Genomic DNA, 21,928 nt, shown 5'->3' with positions numbered 1-21,928 from the left:
CGAATCGTTCACAAACCAGCGAATTTCCAATTATCAATTCGCGAATTCTCGTCGAAAAATAATCGTTGTTTGCCATCATTGTTACCGGCCATCGTCACCATCGTCGTCGTCACTTGATATGTATAATCATTAAAACCGAGCGGAGCGGATTGCGTAATCTACCGATTGGTATATACGATATACTCTCGCGATAAGCTCGTGTAATGTATATAGTAATGCGGACAGCTGAAAGCGATATTTTGCAGAGTGTGGGATAAACGATCGTTCGAAATGTAACACTGTATTTCACATGCGCGCATTAATTAATGATTTGACACAGCCAAAATTCGACAAGCCTAAATCATTACGTAAATTTATGTTTAGTTTATTTTAATTATATGCATAAAATTATGCGTATTATTTTAAAAGACACTTCATCGAAGCGATTATTTTTTTTAACGGCATCGTTTTTTGGAGTGATTTTTTTCTGAAACGAGTGATTATGTAATGCATATCATTAATTGTAGTATTTTTATTTATTTTTATTAGTGAAAAAAGCTTGCTCGTTCAATGTTAAAAATAATTGTGCAGGTCGTCTAAATTTCAGGAGGAAAAATATTCGTAGATTGTGAATCGAGTATAAAATATATAGAATATATAGAATGTAATAGATTTGACGAGACGTTGGAGATTCACGCGTATAAATGCCAACGCTTTTGTCGCAGTCTATTACGTTTCGCGCCGAGACCGCGTTTAATCACCATCGTTTCAAAAGCAAGATTATGACCGCGGAGTGTTTAATTACAAACGCGGCAATGACATTCATCCGCGGTGTATTAATAAACGCGTAATGTTCCCCGCCGGTAATCGAGATTTCAGCGACAAGAAACGACTCGTTAAACGTGCGCTTTAAACGACCGGGACATTGCTATTTTCTGGCAAAACAAAAGGCGCATTACGTACCACGTATCATTATCGTGGGTGAAGTTATGTACTGCATATTCAATAAAAATTTCTTAAAAAAAAGAGAGCAAGAGAGAGACAGAAAGAGTGAATAAATATTATAAGCTCTTCGAATTAAAATGATATAAAAGTTACTTAAACATGTCGCATCAAGATGAAAAAAAATTGTAAAATTTTAATGCAAAAAATATATTAAATAAATTAAATAAATTAAATAAAACGACAATCGTATTCTGTTTTCTGTTTATTATTAAAAACAGATAAATGTTAAAAAATAAGAGAATGTAGCATTTTCAGTTTTTAGTTTTGAAAACCGGTTAATGACCTCTATGATGTACAATATGCAGTACGGCAAAAATTGGCGGAGATCGTTCGCGGGATATGGGTGGTAAAGTCGAGCTGAAGTTTCCGCTTGGCGTCCATCGCCGAAAATTCAAGCTTCCGGGTTCTTCTCGTTCTCTTATTATTCCGGGTTTTCTTCCTCGCTTTTCTACGACGCGGCTCCGCTCAAACATAAAGTCAATATATAGATGCACGTTATATCCGACAGAATACAGACAGAATCTCCCGAATGTCCGCCCACGAAAGAAAACCGGGAAATATCTCTCTCGATACGTTGCCGCTTGCAGATTCTCGCCGCGATGCGATGCGACGTGATGTTTCTTTGCCCTCTTTAGTTCCGGCGTGTTTAACAGAAGCATATCGCGACGTCATGCCGGAAGAATAATATCGGCACGTGATGACAGCACCCGGATATATATATATATATATATATATATATATATATATATATGTGTGTGTGTGTGTGTGTGTGTGTGTGTGTGTGTTTATATATGTAGGTATGCGTGTATGTATGTATACAACGTTTATATGTACGATAAATATACACACAACATACGTAGCAGCATCTATTTTAGTTGTGTGCAAATGCATTTTTACGATTGTGAGATATTCTTATGATACATGATTCGTATTTTATAACATAATAAATATGCCATTACAAGCACATTGTATCGCATAATAAAAAAGTATTGCGATCGATATAACGCTATCTATGACGGATAATACTATTCAACATTGAAAGTCATTTATCTTGCTAATATTGAATTTTTATTTAAAAAATAATTTGAATCTTTTATATATTATTTATATTACTTTTACAAATTGTAGGCTTGTGCGTTCAATTAATGTAAGATTCTATGACGATATTAATTATATATAATCTTTTAATTCTAAATTTATGAGATTTACATAATTTCGCATCTTTTCTTATAATTTCCTACATTTTCTCTCATTTCTTGATATTCAACTTTTTCCTACTTTGCAATTTTTCATTAATTTTTTCATAAACCTGCAATGCATTCACGTTTTAATAACATGCAAGTGCCGATATTATCGTCCGTTTAAATACCGAGAAGTCCGAGAAGTTTACGAGATCGCGGAGAAACCGAAGACGATTCCGATGGAACTGGATTTTATCGGAATCCAAGGCAGCCAGATAAGAATTGCTATTTCGAGAGAGTGACTCGCGTTATCTGCGCGATTAAATTTTCTTTCCAGAAATGGCATCAACTTTGTTCTGCGCACGCGCGAAGAAAAATTGCCCGATTCGAGATTTCTGCGGAAACGAACGTCGCGCTATGACAAGTTTTTATGCTCGATTAATTATACAACAGTGCGAATGTAAGAATTGCAATATCAAAAGTCCATGCACGTTGCGTAACCTACTACGACCGATTGAAATAATCAAGCAATAACATAAGAGCGACGACCATCTATATCCTGACAGAGAAAAGATTTTCGCAATCTATCATCGCAAAAACGCTCGACATTCTTCCTAAAGAATTTCGAATATAATCGATATGTAGTCTAACGAGGGAATAAATATATAATAAAAGAGAAAGACATGTGTGTATCGATTATTTAAATGTTAGTAAATATTGATATTTAAATATATATATTTTCATAATTATAAAATTGTGTCACAAAATTGATTATTAAAATAAATATTATTTTATAATTTAAATAATTTAAATAAAAATTAATTGCATCTAGAGAATGTCCTTATTTGTATCCACGCACATGTATTTTTTATACATATACTTTATTGTCGCATCTCATATTGTGGCTTGTTCCTAAATTCGGATAAAAGCGATGCTCGTACAGTAAGAAAATAATGCTCTCGTTTACTGTTGCATCTTCAAAGGTAATGCAAAGAGACAGAAGGAGAGATAAAAAGAGAACGAGAGAGAGAGGGAATTTCCAGGCTGTCTCTGTTTGAACACATTTCGTCGCAAAGGAAAAGAAGGAAAAGAGACACGGGAGACGAGGATCTCTCTTATCTCTCGCGTAAAGGAATAAAACGCGTGTCGCGGATGTCATAAGGAACGCGTTTTTCCTGCGCAAGAACGACAAATAACTTTATCGTTCGCGTTGACATCCACAAATGTGTAAAGACCGGCTTTTGACAAATCGTGTCCGCGGGCAAGGATAAAAGGACCATTCGCGCGTAAGAATGGTACTTTCAATTTATGCAACGTTACAGCACACACAAACAATGATCATCATTTTACGAATAATATATATAATGTGTTGTATAAATTAATATCTCTATCTATATTCTCTTTTCCGTTTTAAATTGCAATCTACTAAACCAAATTCTTACGTAGCTTTAACAATAATAAATCGGAATTTTTAATGCATTTATAGATTATAATTTTATAAATTGACAGAAGGCCTATAATAAAGCTCTTCCCAATCTTTTGAATCATTCTCCATGTTATTCCATTCCTTAGAAAGTTACTTAAATGTATTCTTTAATTAAAATAATTGTTCGTGTATTCCAAAATATTGAGTTGCAATTTATTTATTTATTGATTTGATATTGCAAAATTTGGGCTGTTTGAAAAACAGATTTGACCATTATTACAAACATCGAACCGTATATATCGCATATCAAATGCACACGTGTGTACGTACACACGAAACTGTCATAATGTCTCTCTTTCTCTCTCTTTCGCGACGTACGCTCGGAGCGAATTTTCGCCGAACGCGGTTCTCGCTATACAGAAATGCAAATGCACGCCGTTAATCTCGGTAATAAATACGCACGACTCCGCTGAACGCCGCAACCCGTAACCACTTCTCGCTCGAACAGCTCGAGCTGTGCAATAACGCCCTCTCGTCGCACGTACAGCATCTTTATTTCCGTCCGCGGATGACTCGCATGCCGAGGTGCTCCATCCGCGAGATTCCGACGAAGCTCCATAATCGTATTTCGCGAGCGGATGCTGATCCAAGTCGAGGCCGGTAATCGAAAAGTCGCTATTATTTTAGAATTTGCATTTCGAACGCGGCGAATAGATTTCTTTTTTTTTTTAATAAGGAGAGAAAAGCGCACATTTTATTGTAAAGTGCTACTTAATTGTTAATTAATTTACCGCTCGATAAATTAATTACCAATTAAATAGCACTTTACGATTAATTTCCCACATCGATGAAAGATGCAAGAAGATTGTGGAGCATTAGAGAGTTGTATCGACTATTAGAGATCGTAAGTTCTCGACTTTGCTAGGACACGGCTAATAGCGTCTCTCCTAAGTCGATCCGTATCGTTTTATCCGACCGAATAATCTCCCAACTAGCGAGCTTTAACTTGGGCGAACTTTAAACAGCGAGGTGGAACACGGATAAACTATCGCGCGCGCATACTCGAGGGAATTTTCACGACGAACAATCGGGATAACAATCCCCAATGGACGTAAGAACATAACACCGTGAAATGTAAGTTCTATTTCAATGAAGAGATGCGCGCAAAGTTGGAAAGAAAAACACTGAGAGGAAGAAAAAACAATGATATATCGAAAGCAGCATTCTTAGCGTGAAAATTAATGAATCTTTTCTTCCCAGATTTTATTTCAACGTCAATAATGCATTATACTATAAAATTTCAGCTTATTTAATTTTATTACTATAGAAGCTTATTAGAAGAATCCACGAACAACGATTCTTCTTGAACGTTTCTAAAGATTTTTCCAGACAATACAAATCTCTCGTGTGCGAACTTTAGCCTAATATTATATTTGTCGTATTACAAATTTTTTAAGCATACTAATTGGCTGCGGGATAATAATTTTTTGAGTCTTTAGAAACTTTCTATTCTGCAGCCAATTAATATGTTTAAAAAATTTATCGTATGATAATATTAGCCTTAGTCTAATATTACATTTGTCGTACGACAAATTTTTTAAGCATATTGATTGAAAGTTTCTAAAAATTATTATCCCGCAGCCAATCACGTGACAAATTTTTTAAGCATATTGATTGGCTGCGGGATTGTAATTTCTTGAGTCTTGAGACATTTTTTATTCTGCAGTCAATTAATGTTTAAAAAATTTGTCGTACGACAAATGTAATATTAGCCTTAGCCTACTATTACATTTGTCGTACAAATTTTTTAAGCATATTGATTGAAAGTTTCTGAAGACTCCAAAAATTATTATCCCGCAGCCAATCAATATGCTTAAAAAATGTGTCGTATGACAAATTTTTTAAACATATTGATTGGCTGCGGGATTGTAATTTCTTGAGTCTTGAGACATTTTTTATTCTGCAGTCAATTAATGTTTAAAAAATTTGTCGTACGACAAATGTAATATTAGCCTTAGCCTAATATTGATTGAAAGTTTCTGAAGACTCAAAAAATTATTATCCCGCAGCCAATTAATATATATTTGTCATACGACAAATTTTTTAAACATATTAATTGGCTGCAGAATAGAAAGTTTTTAAAGACTCAAAAAATTACTATCTCGCAGCCAATTAATGTTTAAAAAAATTTATCGTACGACAAATGTAATATTAGCCTCTAGACGTCTCTCTTCAGTCTTTGCGTTATTTAAATATATCATTCGCTCGGAGAGCCCAATAATTCCCATACCGCGTTTCCGCATTAATCGATTCGGTCTATACATCAACGCAATGCATTTTCGCGAATAATCGCGCAGATTGTAGTCGATATTTCACGTCGCCCTTACGTGACACATGAGGATGTCACGTTCCCTAATATTGAAAATGCGCTATCCCGATACGGTATTCCGAGAACGCGTTACGTGACGCGTCGCGGAAAAGTCGCGGAATCCGTTTGCGGCTGCGCTTCAAAGAGGAGATCGTAAAAAGGGAGAGAAAGAGTGCGTGCATGTGTGTGGGAGAAAGAGAAGCAAAGTCGTAAAAGCTGATCGAATCCGTAAGAAACCGGCGCCATTTTCTCCCCCCGTCCTCTCCATCCATCCCCGTTGTCTTCTCCTTTTCCAATCCACTTTCCTTTCCTCTCTTTCTCCTTCTGAGTGAGTTATCGCGGAGCTTCCCGTTTTTACGTTCCGCCTGGACGACGAAGACGCCAAGCGGCTTCGCGACTCATCGTACAGTTACTAACGTGCAGTTACAGTTATGGTTGTTATAGAACCGGCGCGTTGCACTTCTATCGGGAGCTTCCCAGCCATGTTTCAGCAAAGAAACGGACGACATGTCTCCCCTCGGAATAACTGTATTTAGAAACTGACATGCGCGATTCGTGCTTGATCCTCTCATTTGCTTCGACGAATTTATAACGATGAATAAATGAGCGATATACAATCTTCGTGCACGTAAAAGTATGTAGATAAAAAATTATAAATTTTTCTATATTTTAAAAAACATATATTTATCGGAGTCATGTTAAAAAAAAGATTCTTTCCTAATAAATATGTATAAATAAAAAAATATATTGAAAATGCGATGAGAAAATCGAACGCGATATTTGAGAGAATTGAATCGCCTTTAACTGCGTTTCTCGTAAAATACTCATTAGGAAAGATTAAAAGTCGAGAAAACACCTGTTGAATACGCGAAAGAGCCAATCGGAGCGCGACTAGGGTTCATTCGCATCCCGCAAAAGAAATAGTATTAACGATCCAAAGCCGAGGCGGTGTCGTGCGAGCGTAATGAGAGAACGTTGTTATATAATTAAGTTATATAATTAAGGTTTAACAAGACGGAAGAAGCTGAATTTTTCTCGTTTTTATCGCGTATGCAACAACGTTCGAGAAGCGATGTAACAAAGTTGATTAATTTATTCAAATGTCAATTTTAATCTCACCTTGCAATCACGTAGACCGGTTGTAAGAAATTTCAATCGCGGACATTTTCATTTTATCGATTGATGCTTTCGCTAATGTTACAACAAAACAATTTCTTTTCGTTCCAAGTTTGTAAGAGCTAATATTATTCTCTCACTTTAAAAAGAATCTTAATCTTGAGAGCGAGTATTCTATAAGAAAAATCCTTGCCAAGTATAATTGACTCATCATCCGTAAAATTCTACATCCAGAATTATTTTCGAAATTGTATCAAATAGGCGCCATCTAAAAACGATCCCTTAATCATCGATTAGAAATCCAAACGCGCGCCAATTCGTTCTTTTTTTTTCAATTTATATTTATATCACGATCCTTCCCCAAAAAGGGATCATCCTTTTCCTAGCTGGACCATCGTAGATTAGAAATAAATTTCGCCGAAAGCAATCCCGGAGGAGAACAGCGCGAATAAAAACCGGAAGGTGAAAGTGGAGGAGAGAGGAGGCAATAAGGGGAAAAGAAGAAGGTCATGTTTACGAACCACGAGAAAGACTCGACGGGTCCTTGACTTCGCCATAACGGCCGTATATGAGGTTTCCTTGTAGGCCCTCAAGGCAACAGCAGCTGTCGCTATCGTCCGCGCCAGATTCGAGGTTGTAACCGGAAAAGCTTTAAGGATCGTGGACACGAGAACCGTGAAACGTTCCGCGATCAAAGGAGGGAAAACATGTAAAAGCGCAGTTTAAGGGAAGCGAATCAGATGCTATCGAAAACAGATAGCGTAAACGTCTGCGATACGCAATTTTGATGTGTAATTAATTCGCAATTATCCGTATATAAATGATATAATAGATACGAACGATAATTGTCGCAAAAAACGGATCAAAGTTCTCGAGATCAAAGATTGAAAAATCTCAAGGATAATTATATCGCGGATATTTTTCCAAACCATGAAAGATTCATTGAATTATAAAATCATCAATTTTGACCAACACTGGAAGCTACATTTACGTTGCGACACGTTTCCGTTTGCAGAAAGATTTTGCATAAAATCCAATGATGTTCCGATTTAATCGCGCAGTTATATCGATAATGTTTAAGCGACTACACGATCGGGATTTTCCGTATATCGACGTCAGTAAATATATGTTACCGCGAATCTTGAAACTCATCATTCTTGGAATTGTTGCAATTTTTATTCGCACGCTTAATAATAATAATATAATAGTTTTATTGCTCTCGATATTTTTAAGACCAAGCGAGAATTCCGATAACTACTTTATTCAAGGATTCCAATCGAGTAGCGTTAATGGTTGTGATTGAGAGAAGATTCATTAAAGCGCCGCAAATTATGGTGAATTTATATACAGGGCAAAGACCAGAACGAAAGACTATCGGTTAACGTTAATTGAAGCGGTCAGTGAATCTACTTGACGAAGTGCTTCCGATTACTAACTAGACGGAAGTGAAAGGATGCGGGGAAAAAGGGCGAGATGGCTTTTAAAACGCAAGAGAAAGATCTATTAAGCGATCGGACAACGTAAAAGGTTCCGGAATCCTGCTTGAATAAAGATGACGAGCGATATAAGAAATGGACGTCGATCTGATTTTCTCACCCTCAGCTCATTAATTATTCGCGACTTTGCAACTATCGCGAACACTCGTAAGCAAAGTCGCGCTTAATGAAATGCCATTTAACAGCAAAAATATTTGCTCGTTTTAGATCTGCTCGTTTTAGATCTGTTCATTTTAGATCCCGATACGACGTTAAATGCGCACGACGAGATGCAATCGTGTGCGGCAAAAATTGATCGACAGGTCAGCATTCGTCGCTACTTTCATTTCCCCGTACAGAAATATTTTTAACGTCATCTCGGTGAATGAAGAAAAAAAGCCACAAAATGTTTGGTGTGTCAATTTAACTGACACACAACGCTCTTCATCAAAAAAGAGACAGAAAAAAGCATTATCATTGAAAATAAATTAATGGTCGATAGACAACTGTTTTAATTTCCATTTGCGGAAATATTTCATCGCGTTAGTTATATTAGCTAGCAACAGAAAAAAAAATTTAGAAAATATTAATCGCAAATGGCAAGGTCGTATTAAAATATTTAAATCTCCTTGAAAACAATTTAAATTTTTCTGTCGCTTTGTGCAAGATCGCCATGTATCTCTATTATTTTAAAAATAATAATAAAATTTAAAAAATTTAATTTAAAAATAATAAATTAAATTATTTTTAAAAATACTAGTTAAAAATAATTTTAGAATAAAAGTAAAAAAAAATGGTATCTATGTAAATTCCATTTTAGGACGAATCAGTATTCCCTAAATATTCCCAAAGAAATAATCAATAACGCTATACACGAGTACATGCGAAATCACGCGTGGTGGAAAAACGGTCTCGCCGGTCGCAGACGAGAAATAAATGGAAAATGTACTCACTCTGACGGGACCACCGCGGAAGAGGTTCGGTGTAGAGACGTGTATGTTGGGGTGATGATGATGCACATGGTTATGGTGGTGGTGATGATGGTGTCTCGTATCAGGACCGCCTCCCGCAGCCGCTTGCTCCGCCTGGACCGACATCGCCGCGCGTGCCTGTCGCTCTCGCTCCCGAAGCCGGTCTCGTTCCACGCTGCAAAACCAAAATTACCATCCAATGTTAGTTCCAATTTACGTAAAATGCTCCAACACCCTATTATAATAATGACAAATTACAAAATATAAGGTAGAATTTCTTTTTGGAAATTTTCACTCTCCTATAATTGATTTTACATAACACATTCTTAAAAGTTTACATAGCAGTAATTTGTCTGTAAATGGTGAGTGATGTAGTAGATTTTTTCGCCTCGTCAAATCTTCAATATTTTATGAATCCATAATATCGTTCATTATTATTAATCATAATTATCCTACTAATTATTAGGCGAATATCGACAAACGGAGAACGCTTTTATCTTTCAAAAGCAAATTCACGGAGGAATTTTGTTGCTTATGTGACGCAGCGCCGAGAATAACTATCGACCTTTTAGAAAGCATTGACGCAGACGAGAAACGAAGAGTCAAGACAAGGCGAAAACGAAGATAGGACAGAGAAGGGATTCGTGACGAAGCATAGCGAGGGCGATTGCAGCTGGCGCAAACACCTGTTTAGTCGCGTTTCCGGTGATGCCGACGTTATGTGTAAGAACGAACCAGACACTACGATTTTGTAACAATTGCTGCCATTTATAGGTAAGAGCAAGAGTTGGAAAAGTCCAATGAATAGAAAAGACCGATGGGAAATTCCGATTTTTATTATCTTCGATTTTACTGGAATAAACTGGTAAAAAACTATAAAAATATTTAATATGATTAGTAAACTATATTTATATAACTTTAAGCAAAAAAATTCTGTGCTTTGAATAATAAATTATAACAAATAAATATAGTTTATAAAACGAAATTAATATAATAATAGAATCTTTCTTAATTCAAATATATGAAATATATTTTTAAAACTTGAATTTTGGAAATATAAATGTCACTAAATTTGATTAATTTTTAGGTTCACAAACGGCACTTTATCAAGAGCTTATGATCTGCCAAAGATCTATAAGATTGATATTCCATTTAGACTAATCGTTTCCTCCATTAATAGTCCTCTTTATTCTCTCGCCCTATTTTTGCACAGAATCATGAGTATTAATTTTTAATTTAACGATAACAATATATACATAATAACAGAAATACAAATTTTTACAATATGTATCTTCGCGTTAACATATTTGCTATTCAATTATTCTTGTAACAAAAAGACTAATTTTCAATAAAGAAAATTAGCTTGTGCCGATTTTTTTCTAAATAATGATCTTTACCACTGGCATGGATTTTATCTAAAAAATGTGGAATTTTACTTTAATAAAAATGATTGTGATAAATTAATGTCGCAATTGAATGTATATTTATAGATTTTTATCTATCTAAAGATATAATATAATTGTGTGTGTGTGTGTGAAACTCTCTTTTTATAAATGTTATAATTGTTTAAATTTACAAATTTCCATCGATGTAATTTATAAAGAAAATAAAATATAAACTATATAATTTTAATAACTTGTATCAAAAAAACTATTTACTAATTCTTAGAAGATAATGTGTTACTTTCAATAAATATCTTTCAAATATTATATTTAAAATTTAAATAATTAAATAAATATAAAAAAAGAATAATATTAATATATTGTAAAATTATAAAGTAATTACAAAATGTCAACGTTTTTTAAAGAGATATTATCTTCTGAGAAAATGTATTTCTACTTTATATCCCATTTTTTTACATTGTAATAGCCTTTCTCCGCGAAATATTGCGTATAAATTCCCATTATCAGCCTTTCCGTATTTCAACTCGCAACATGTAACACAATCAAAATAGCAAGTATGGAGCGGAGAGTGCTTTAAATAGACGTTTAAAGGTCGGTCGGACGATTTTCCTTCTCGTACGTACGTTATCTGACATACGTTGCACGACTTGTCAAGGCACGATGCTAATGCCTCACGCGCCATGATATACTTAGGGTCATTGCGGAATATTTCCGAATGTATTAACATAAGTAATGCGCAGCGGGATCTTACGCGCGCGAAGAAAATCTGAGAACGCGGTCGTTTATTTCTTTTTAATCGAGACAGCTTTTCCCCGCAAGATATGATAGCGCGTATAAATCGTAGGCGTCGAGAAATATTTTTTTCGCACATGCGCAAGAATAAGAAACACCGATATCGATACATATGTTACGCAGAGAAGGGTCACGCGTTATAATATAAAACGTTGCAAAAGCTCATGTAAATCAAGTATATAAGCCAAGTAATAAATCAACAATTCGCAAGGCATTACATAAGCGAATCTTGATTTTTCTAAGATATATTTCGATTAAAGAGCTTATTCCCCGAAGCGCGATACTTTCTCGATCGTCTCGGGCGCGCACAACGTGAAGAAACATTCATGCCGATGGACAAACGGCTGCATTGTCATGCAAATTAAACACACCGGCAGTAATCACTGTTCGCCGCAACCGCTTAATTGCGGATGAATGGTAAGAAACTGCACGTCGTATTTCACCTTCCGTTCCCAGCTCTAAAAAAAGCCGCGCGCAAATCTGATCATTTTTATCGCAACAGACACCTAAAAAACAAGAGAGGAGACACTAACTTATATATACCGAATATTTTAATATTCTTTAAAATTGTTTGAACGCTTCTGTTAATATCCTTGCTATATGCAAATTATTTGCAATCTCAGGAACTTTCGGGACACATCGTGTTCGTCGAAATAATGGAAATCGTACATCGATCTCTTTTTTATTAAAATAATAGTCCGAGGTACGATTGGATAGCGTCCATTTTCGCAAGCGCTCTCCTTCCATCTTATTAATTCAAAGCTGCTTATTATTCGTGACGGCAAGAAATATCCGACGGAAAGTTTAATCGCCTTCCCGGTCTCGTGCATGTAAGCGACTCGGTAATTTCCCCGTGACCCGCATGGTGTAATCGAGCCAAGTTAAGAACGACTCTATTTGTGTCCCCGAGTGCGCGCACACTTGTTCCCGTTGGTATCCATTTATCCCATTGGAGTCCCCTTCGCACGCGCACAGACGCATACATGTGCATTCGGCGTGCACGTTTAGTCGCGCGAATATTTCCTCGGCCTCCCCCCCCCCCCCCCCGAATGCAGTCTCCTCTCCTCGCGTCGTGCACGTGACACTTTCTCGATCGATACCCCTCTGCGACGTCCTCTGCGTGTCTCTCGTCGGGCTTCTCTCTTTTTCTTTTCGCCGCGCCGCTTCATGCTTCGCTAAATCAGCTCTAGAAAGTATACTCGTACTCTTAACTAAATCGATGCCGGAGAAAAACCAACCGCTCGTTCCCCGACTAAGTCGCTTGTCGCTAATCGCAATCTCGCAACGCTCCGAGACAAAATTTAAGTGGAAATCTCGTAGACAAATAAATTTATCTCGAGGATTAGGACCCTCGCAAATACAATTTTATTCTACGATATCTCTGTTTCAGCTTTAGAAGCTTCGCATACCTCTAAGAAAAATTTTGCTATTGTTTTGGTTTATAAATCTAAGGCTCGGTTTGTTAATTAAGTATAATTGTTGTTAATTCAATTATATCATATTGTATCGCGTCAAGAAATCGTAAGATGAAGTAATGTCGAAATTTAGATGGTCAACATTTATTAATGTCAACAAATGTTCGTCTATTAATATTATATTTAGATATATTATTCTCGAATTGGATAACATTTGGTAGAATTTTCTACTTAAACGTCGAATCATCTTGCAAGAATAAAATAGTATCAAAAATTTTATATTGTCTTATCTAGTTTCTTAAAGCATCTAATTAACACCTGATTATTATGTCTTCATTTTTTATTGGAATTATTTGTATATTTTTTGTACATTGAATAAATTTAATATTAATTTGATCTTCTGTCAAACAATTTGAATACTTAATTCCGGGCTTCAGCACTTAATTAGAACTTAATCTTAAGACCATTTATAATTAATTTAACGCTGGTGGGGAGGCTAATTTAATGGAAATTTTCTTCTCGGTTCACTTTTCCTCCGCACAGAAAAACGGGAAGGAATCAAAGGCATCTCTATCTCGCGCGAGAAAGCAAAATTTCAAGCTAACACATCGGTCGAGTCGTCGGCTCAGCTTTATTGAATATCTAGGGACATTGTCACAGAACGGTCGGAGTTCATTGAGCTAACGAACTTGGATCGCTCTCGACAAATTCCCTCTGTTGGATGTTTGCACGATCGAAATCCGGATGGTCTCGCGCGAGGAATGGATCGGACAGTTTTTCAAAAATGCTCGATTAACAATCCGGCACAATCAGCCGTCGACAATGGCGTCTATGGAGAGCCACGTATCGAAATCATCGCTCGCTCTTGTAATGAAATCGACTGCCTTTTCGAGTCTGGCATTCGCTATTTTTCGTGTCGGTTCTTTCGTCCGTGATTTTTGCGCACGACGATCAATCATAGAACACGTTTATATGGAGCAGACGATAATCCGAATATGTACGTTCGCATCATAAATATTCAACTCGGATCGAATTAACTTTTGCTTTTTCGCAGCGATCGTGCCAAATATGTCACAAATAACGTTCAATGAAATTATCGCCTCTCCATTTCCATATATCTGTAGTATCTATAAAATTTTAAAGATGAAAGCAGGATTTGTGCTTCGTTAAAAATCATTTTAATATTAATGTGAATAATAAATCCTTAAATAAAAGAAAATAGTACGTATTGACAGTTTCATTTTTAATATTTTATTTTCTCGTAATCCACTCACCTTTTAAAAATGAAATTATGAAACAAACGACTTTTAAAGTAAATGATTTATTTATCATATTACCGTTTTATCGTTTTATCGTTATGCAATCTATTATTCTTATTACAAGCGTATAATCTGTAGTATTCTGAATTTTATTGTATTAATATACTTTTAAGTACCGCGATTCTCTGTCGGCGTTTTCCGATTCGCGTCACGATCGATTTAATCCTTCGAGGATTAATTCGCGCCTCTTTCGTGGCCAACGTAGCGACCAAATTAGCCGAGATATGTATATATATGTATATATATTTAATACCGGAATAGTAGAATAATTCGAGGTAAATTTTTCTCTTCATCGTTCGAGCAAACGTTTAGTAGCGGCGCCCCGGTTCGCCCCGGGGGCGGAATATTGCCATCGTAGATAATTAATTCGCGTTAATCGCGGCCCATTTGAAATGGTAATGAGAAAGGGATGATTTAAAGCGGCGAGCCAGCTGCGTTTCCCGCCGATAAGTAGGAAGAGGAGATACACAAAGTAAGAAAGAGAGACTGTTGCTTTACGTCCCTCCAGGGATGAAACAAAATATATACATTAATCGATAATTTCGTAATTTGTAATGATATAGTATAAGCACATTATACGTGTAGAAAAATAATAAAAATCATACGGGGAAAAGAAAGTTTAAAAATATATTGCACTTTTGGAAAATAAAAAAAAAACATAAATAAATAAATAATACCGCATTATTTCCGAGCATAAAGAAAAACTTGATGAAAGTAAAATTAATAGAGATGGAGGGTGAGAAATAAACGGTGATTAAACGAAACAAATCGAAAATCCAACTTGATCTGCCTTAACCGCTCGCCTTTTCTTCACCGATCCGCGTTCGACGCCTATTACTACCGAGTTTCTAATCCGTCTCGATCCATCGTCTTGGCTTTAAATCCCGGATTACACGGTTATAGAGCGGCCATCAGCTATCGGTGTTTTCATCGACGGATGCCGCGATTTGCTTCCGCTCAATATTATTTATCAACCGTTCTCGTGGTTAGAAATATCTCTTGTTAACAAGCTTCCGCGCTGTTTTTACAATAATAAGTCGCGTCCACTTTTATATACTTTGAAATTTTCACTTTTCTCATTTTTTTTCTTAAAAATACATTATATTGACGTATCAAAAAAATGTAAACTTTAGTTAAAAATGCACCATTTCCAAACAGTTTAATAATTATTAATTTAATATTTCAAATATTGAAATATAAGTCAAAGTGAATTTTTTCCTTCTTGACTTATTATTTTCTTTGTCGATGCACACATAATTTCAATTAACATCAATAAATATCTCAGAGATGGGAAAGGTCGCATTAGTAGAGCCAAGTTAGAAGCAGTTCATTCTCCCTCTTAATTATTAATATTATATAAGTGATTATTAATTATTAATGTTATATAACTACTAAAACCAAACTAATCTCTAATTCATGCAATAATCTCCTAAACACTTTGATACCTCGTTTACACTAATAATACGATTATATGTAAAAATCTTCTTACAAAACCGACATTCCATTCAGTTATATTATTCCGGTATTTTATACGCTAAGTCTTTCATTCTTCCTCCTTGACCCTTTTCCGCGAAATCCCCTGGAGACAAAGGGTGCAGAGGAAAAGGAAACTACCGTCGAGAGAGAATCACCAGTGATGCCTTGAACTGTTTTCAGTGCTCCTTATCCGAATCGCGAGCAAGTCGATTTATGTCGTCGGTCCGTAAAAATGTCATCGTATCCGAGTCGTTCGGTGTGTGACCAAAGAATAACCTTCCGTTCTACCCCTCACCGTATCCTTACCCTGTCCTTTTCAATTGCGCGATAAAGGATTATTGCATTATCGACTCCACCCACCACGAAAGGATCGTCTTCTCGGTCGGCCAATAAAACACTGTGGCTATGTTTTACGAGGGACATCAAGCGCGTTGCTCGACTCTTTCCGCTCGGTTCGCTACTTTGTAAATGTCGAACGAGCTCGTGGACCTCTGCAACCCTATCGACGTAACTTTGTCGCGATATAATTTAGAGCAAACGAAATAATTCGATTATCAAAGGAAAAATAAGAAATATACACTGAGAAAAATCGTTTGATTGTACCAGACAAGTATATGATTGAAGGCATTTCGATTAAATCAAACAAGAATTTCTAGTTACCATGATAAGACTCGATTTTTTATTACTAGAACGTTTAATAGATTTTATAGGATTTGGTTAGTGTTTTCTGGTTAAATCTATAAAATTTCTTGTTACATTAATTTCTTTGCTTGCTTCTTAACTTAACTCGTATTCAATATTTGCCATGAAATGTATATAAAGAACTAGTATTAACATTAAATCCAAAGTATATTTTTTTTCTCTTACGAGCAGTAGTGCCAGAAAGAGGACGCTAGCTCTCTGATTGTGTGTGTTTAAGCTGCATCCTCTTCTTGCATCACTGTTTAATTTCTAACAAACTGAATTTAAAATAATTTATTCGATAATTTGGATTGAATTTATCCAATAATCTTGTTGGAATTCAGAATATTAAACAGACTTTTGAGATTAGATGGAAAATATTTTAGACGACTTGGTACTGGCGAGTTTAGTATTATTAACCAGAAAATTTGGTACATTTAATTGGAAGAAATTAATCAGATTCATCTGGTAATTCCTACAAAAATTCTGGTTCGCCCATTTTCCAACAGACATGCTGGTTGAATCTACCAGAATTCTAATTAATGCAACCAGATCTTTTTCTCAGTGTACACATCATGTAAATAAACCAAGTTTAGAATGAAAGCCATAAATAAATATTTTAAATACAAAGCGATACTTTTATAGAAATATACAACAGCGAACAAAAAGAGCCACGACAAAAGAAATAGAAACGTTGTCGAGAAGAGAATAATGTTCCAAATATAATACACAATACCGTTAGCGCGTACAGTAGGGTTAATAACGATGGAAGCAGTCTTGCTGCCATGTAGTACACCAGAATGAAAATGGAACTGGCGATAAGGAGAGCCGGTTACGACACACCGTATGATGAAATGTGTGACGCTTCCGCGAAGGAACTCGGCTCGGTCGCACGCGTCGACGTCAGAGCGTGACGTTCGAATGTCAAATAACACGACGATTTAATGCGCGATCATTTTCCCTAGCGATCGAGCAGGGAGGAGACGATGTGAAAGGAAGTAGTCGATTTTATTCGCCCGTTATAGCAACTCGATGCGTCTCTATCGTGGTACAATGCATAAAAAATGATGCCATGGCGAATAAAGAGTAAATTTACGAGATAAACATATCGCATGAAATTCATTATAAATAGTACTCTGCGAAGATTGATAAAGTTTCTGTCAAGGATTAAGTGAAAATATCTATAAAAAAATTATGCATTCGAAATATAATTTTTAAATACAAAATTAAACGCGCATTTATCTGCGAATCGCGTATATTTCATGAATGTTAAGACTTGATGAAGGACATAGTTTTATGTTAATTACGGAGACAAACAACTGTCTGTTACGACATACATATATGATCTCTTGCGTTAGACTTTGACGTTTTAGAAACTACTTGTTTGAGAAGTAAAAAGAAAATTATATTCTTTACTACAGTAATTTTAAAATTCCCATCCGAGAGGCTCTATATTACGATTTCTTCTCCGCGAAACTGTTACGAATCATAGATTCACGACACAACTTCTTATTTGACGTGTCTCCGAAGACAGACGATAAACTTGAACGAAGTAATAAAGCGTCATTCGTCTCTCTCGCATAGCGTTGGCCTCTTGTACACGCTTTAAAGAGCCGCTCACCCGTGCGAGCGTACACGCGTGAGACCGCACAGTACACTCACATACACGCGCGCACACGCACGTGACCGTATGTGTCGCAAATTCGACACGGCGGGCTTCGTTAACCACTCAGCGGGCGCTAAAGAGAGGCATGAGAAGCGTTCCAGTTAACGCGAACTAGGACTGACGACGTCCATTTTAGAACGTGACTGTCGCGCGTCAGGAAACGCTGCTCCCGGTTAAACTAGCGAATTACAACGGAATATCAAGTATCTCTTACAAACTTCGTCCGTCAAATAATTTTAAATTTTCTGAAATTTAATTTTTACTCGACGAAAATTGCATCGTTTTTGTCATAACAAATAAAATAAATGTCATTTTAATAAATAATCAAATATTGTATTTTATTAAAAGTATCCAATCTACTTGAATGCGGAATATCTTTTTATAAAAATGTCGAATCAATTATTGAGACGTCGGCGAATCGTTTCGTCGAAGAGTCCCATAAAATGAACGCGAATAAAGCTACATGTTCCATGAAAGAAAGACGACGTAGGGAATCATCGAAAATAGTGGCAAAGCAGCGGCGAGAAACGATCACGACGACAACATATGCTGAGAAAGCAGAGAAGGTGACGCAGGGCGAGACGCTAAAGAGAGAGAGAAGCAAGCAAGTGAGTTGTCGCGTTTATTTTAAGCTCGGCGCGAAGGCTAAATGGTGGATTGCGCGTTTGCGAATTCCCGACGATTCGATGGCCTCCTCTCCAACATTTTCCCTCCCTCCCACCCTTCCTCCCTCTCTCTCTCTCTCTCTCGCGCGCGCGCGCGCATATTTACCGATTTGCTCCAATTTTCCTCCTGCCATCGTTGCAATTTCCGCGAGCATCTTCCGTTATAATTTATCATAATTTATCATAAGCATGTCGTGTTTTTATGCGCAAAATTTAGAATACAATCGCGAGAAAAGATAGCTCTCGATTTGCAAAGGAAATGAGATAATCGCTGTCATCTCGCTATATTCAGTGCCGTATTTATCTGCCAACGCGTCTAAATTCGACATTGAGTGAAATAATCGAAAAGATATCATATAATTGTGACTTATAATAGAGATATACGTATCCATTATTTCAGGATTTCAGCTTCTAAAGTTTACGCTTGTTTATGGAGCTTTATAGTTTCATATTTCGAATCGACGGGAGAATATCGAAATAATATTCCTCTCTCTCTTGATATTTTAAACTGAGATATTCTACAGCTCAAAAGAGGCAAAAAATATGTTCGCTGTTTCTCTTGAGATTTAAATCAAAATATTCATAATCCCGGAAAAAACAAAGAAATATTTACAATAAATACTGATTCGATATTTTATTTAGAAAATTTTAAAAAATATGTTCTACTTAAACTTTATTTACTAATCATCTAATATATATGTAATCTCAATTTTTATCATAATATCTAAATATGTTGTAAAACTATGGGAGTCATCGCAGAAATTTAACGTAATCCCGCGAGAACTAATCGCTTAAAAGCAACAATGACAAAATAACATGTCACAGAAGCATCGGAAATTAATTCAATCTCCTCTAATAATGTAGATATTACGCGCGAGTTACATCCTCCCTCTTCCCTCCCTCCCCCGCTTCCCCCTTCTCTGTCTCTCCTCTCTCATTTGTCGGCGCCGTTACGAATGGGAATCAATATTAGCCAAGTGTGGATTAGCGAAATCATCTTCCTCCGTTGAATCACGATCGACACGGTGGACTCCGATGACTCGGCTCCATTGACACTGACACACTGACATCGTTTCTCGACACGGCGGCAATAAGACGCTGGTTTCGTGACCTTCGAAAGCAGAGAGTTGCCGTTCGCGTCGCTAATCTCCTTAAATGTACTCTTATTAAAGCGATTTAAGTCACAGTGTCGTTGCCGCTCGTCGACGCTATCGCGCGAAATTAAACGCGACCTCGAGAGATCATTCCGCGAATATCATCTTCTGGGAATATGTCTGTGGGCGTATTACTCATTTGAATATTTTCGTGAGAAACCAATTGCACTCGTTTAACTTGAAGATCGCAAGCATCTCATTCGCGGAAATAATAAATCCCGCAGTTGACAAATAAGATTAAACGACGATCATATGTGAATATATTTTCTTCCTGCATGCGCTTGCATTTTATATCCGGGATTTTAACGAAAATAAAATCATTTTGTTCTTTTTTTTTCTTCACCGCGCGATTCAATTTATTAATGCGATACATTTATCATATTCAGATATGCATTGTTCAATAATTTTCGATAAAATTTATTTTAATTTGCGGTGTGTTCGGGATAGACTTCGATTTTTAATTTTATGTATTGCGTAATACAAAAAATATTTATCAAAGTAAAATGTACACACACAAACTATATATCGGGATATATTTAAATCAGAATATAAGCACAAAAAATTATAAATAGATTCTTGTTTTGAAATTGGAAATAAATCGTTTAAAATAAATTTAAAAAAATAAATGATATTTAAACTTTTCCTTTATTTTCTCGATTCTATGTAGAATTTAATTAATAAAATGAAATTACTTTGTACAAATAATAAATACATAATGATAAAATTAAAAACAATTATTAAATTTGTTTTTAATTATTAATAATTTTAATTAAAAATTCAGTTACTAAAACTATTTATTAAGTCTAATTGTCAATAAATTAATGATAATTGTACAATTGCACGATTTTGCATAAAAATCAAGATATCGTGAAATGTTCAAGACTTCGTTTTTAAAATGTAAATGACGAGATTGCAATTTTGATCGTGGAGTTTATTGACAAATGGAAAAATAGCTCTCTCGACGAGGTAACGGATTATGATTTTCTTCTCTAACGCGTTGGCATTGAACGTATCTAGCGGCAATGCCAATTCTGAATGCGTTTAACTTCGTATCACCTCAATAAAAATTAAAGCCTGTACGTTCAGTTATTCATTGTAAACATAATCGATTACATAACATATCCAATGGCGGTGCACGAGCGAACTGAATTCATGAATATAAGATAGGTGTAAAAATGCTTATTGCTCGTGAAAAACAGAAGACATCTTCAAGAGGAACAAACAAGTTAAAATATCTTTTGATACTAGAAAAACGCATAATAATGTACAACATCTTCCTTATGTACATTCGTATATACTATCGAAAAGTTTCAATGAAATATTAACGTAAAATTCAGCTGGTATTAATTAAATAGAGTATTATTTTAAGATAAATTGTAACCCTGTAATTACAAGATTAACTGATATTATTTAGACAGAGTATCAATTTAAAATTGATTGTATAGCAATTATTTCACCAGAATAAAATTTTCATTGTATTGTTTCATTAAATTATATTGTTCCTCTAGAAAAAACTGTGTGAGAAAAAATTGCAAGGAAAAAACTGTGAATAAGGAAAAATCTGTGAAAATCTTCCGACAATAAAAACTTTAAATCTCACAAAGTTCGTATCATGAACGAAATTTAAAAACTAACAATTTCGAACAATTAATAACGACAATATTAAATGTGATGAAAAATTAACTCTTAAAATTGATAAAAGATTAATTCTCTGAATGTAAACATTAATAATAATAATCTGTTATCCATTACATATATGTATATCAGAAACTCAAATTTATCGCGCGCATAAAATTCATTCAGTTTCATTACCGTGGCTAACGAGCGCATATTATC

General features: G+C 35.6%; 1 protein-coding gene across 6 annotated transcripts in view; it reads right to left on the bottom strand.

The window, feature by feature from the left end:
* The window catches only part of LOC105257711 (AF4/FMR2 family member 4), a 201,692-nt gene that overhangs the window by 101,761 nt on the left and 78,003 nt on the right, over positions 1 to 21,928 (bottom strand). For all 6 annotated transcript variants that reach the window (XM_025409695.1, XM_025409697.1, XM_025409696.1 and 3 more), the window contains one exon: positions 9,504 to 9,696. In XM_025409695.1, coding sequence (XP_025265480.1) covers positions 9,504 to 9,696 — 193 coding nt within the window. The remainder of the gene's footprint in view (positions 1 to 9,503; positions 9,697 to 21,928) is intronic.

Source organism: Camponotus floridanus, unplaced genomic scaffold (assembly GCF_003227725.1).
Source record: "Camponotus floridanus strain SB8 unplaced genomic scaffold, Cflo_v7.5 scaffold28, whole genome shotgun sequence".
Taxonomy (NCBI): domain Eukaryota; kingdom Metazoa; phylum Arthropoda; class Insecta; order Hymenoptera; family Formicidae; genus Camponotus; species Camponotus floridanus.
Note: the sequence above shows the minus strand (reverse complement) of the source record. Positions and strands in the feature narration are given on the sequence as shown.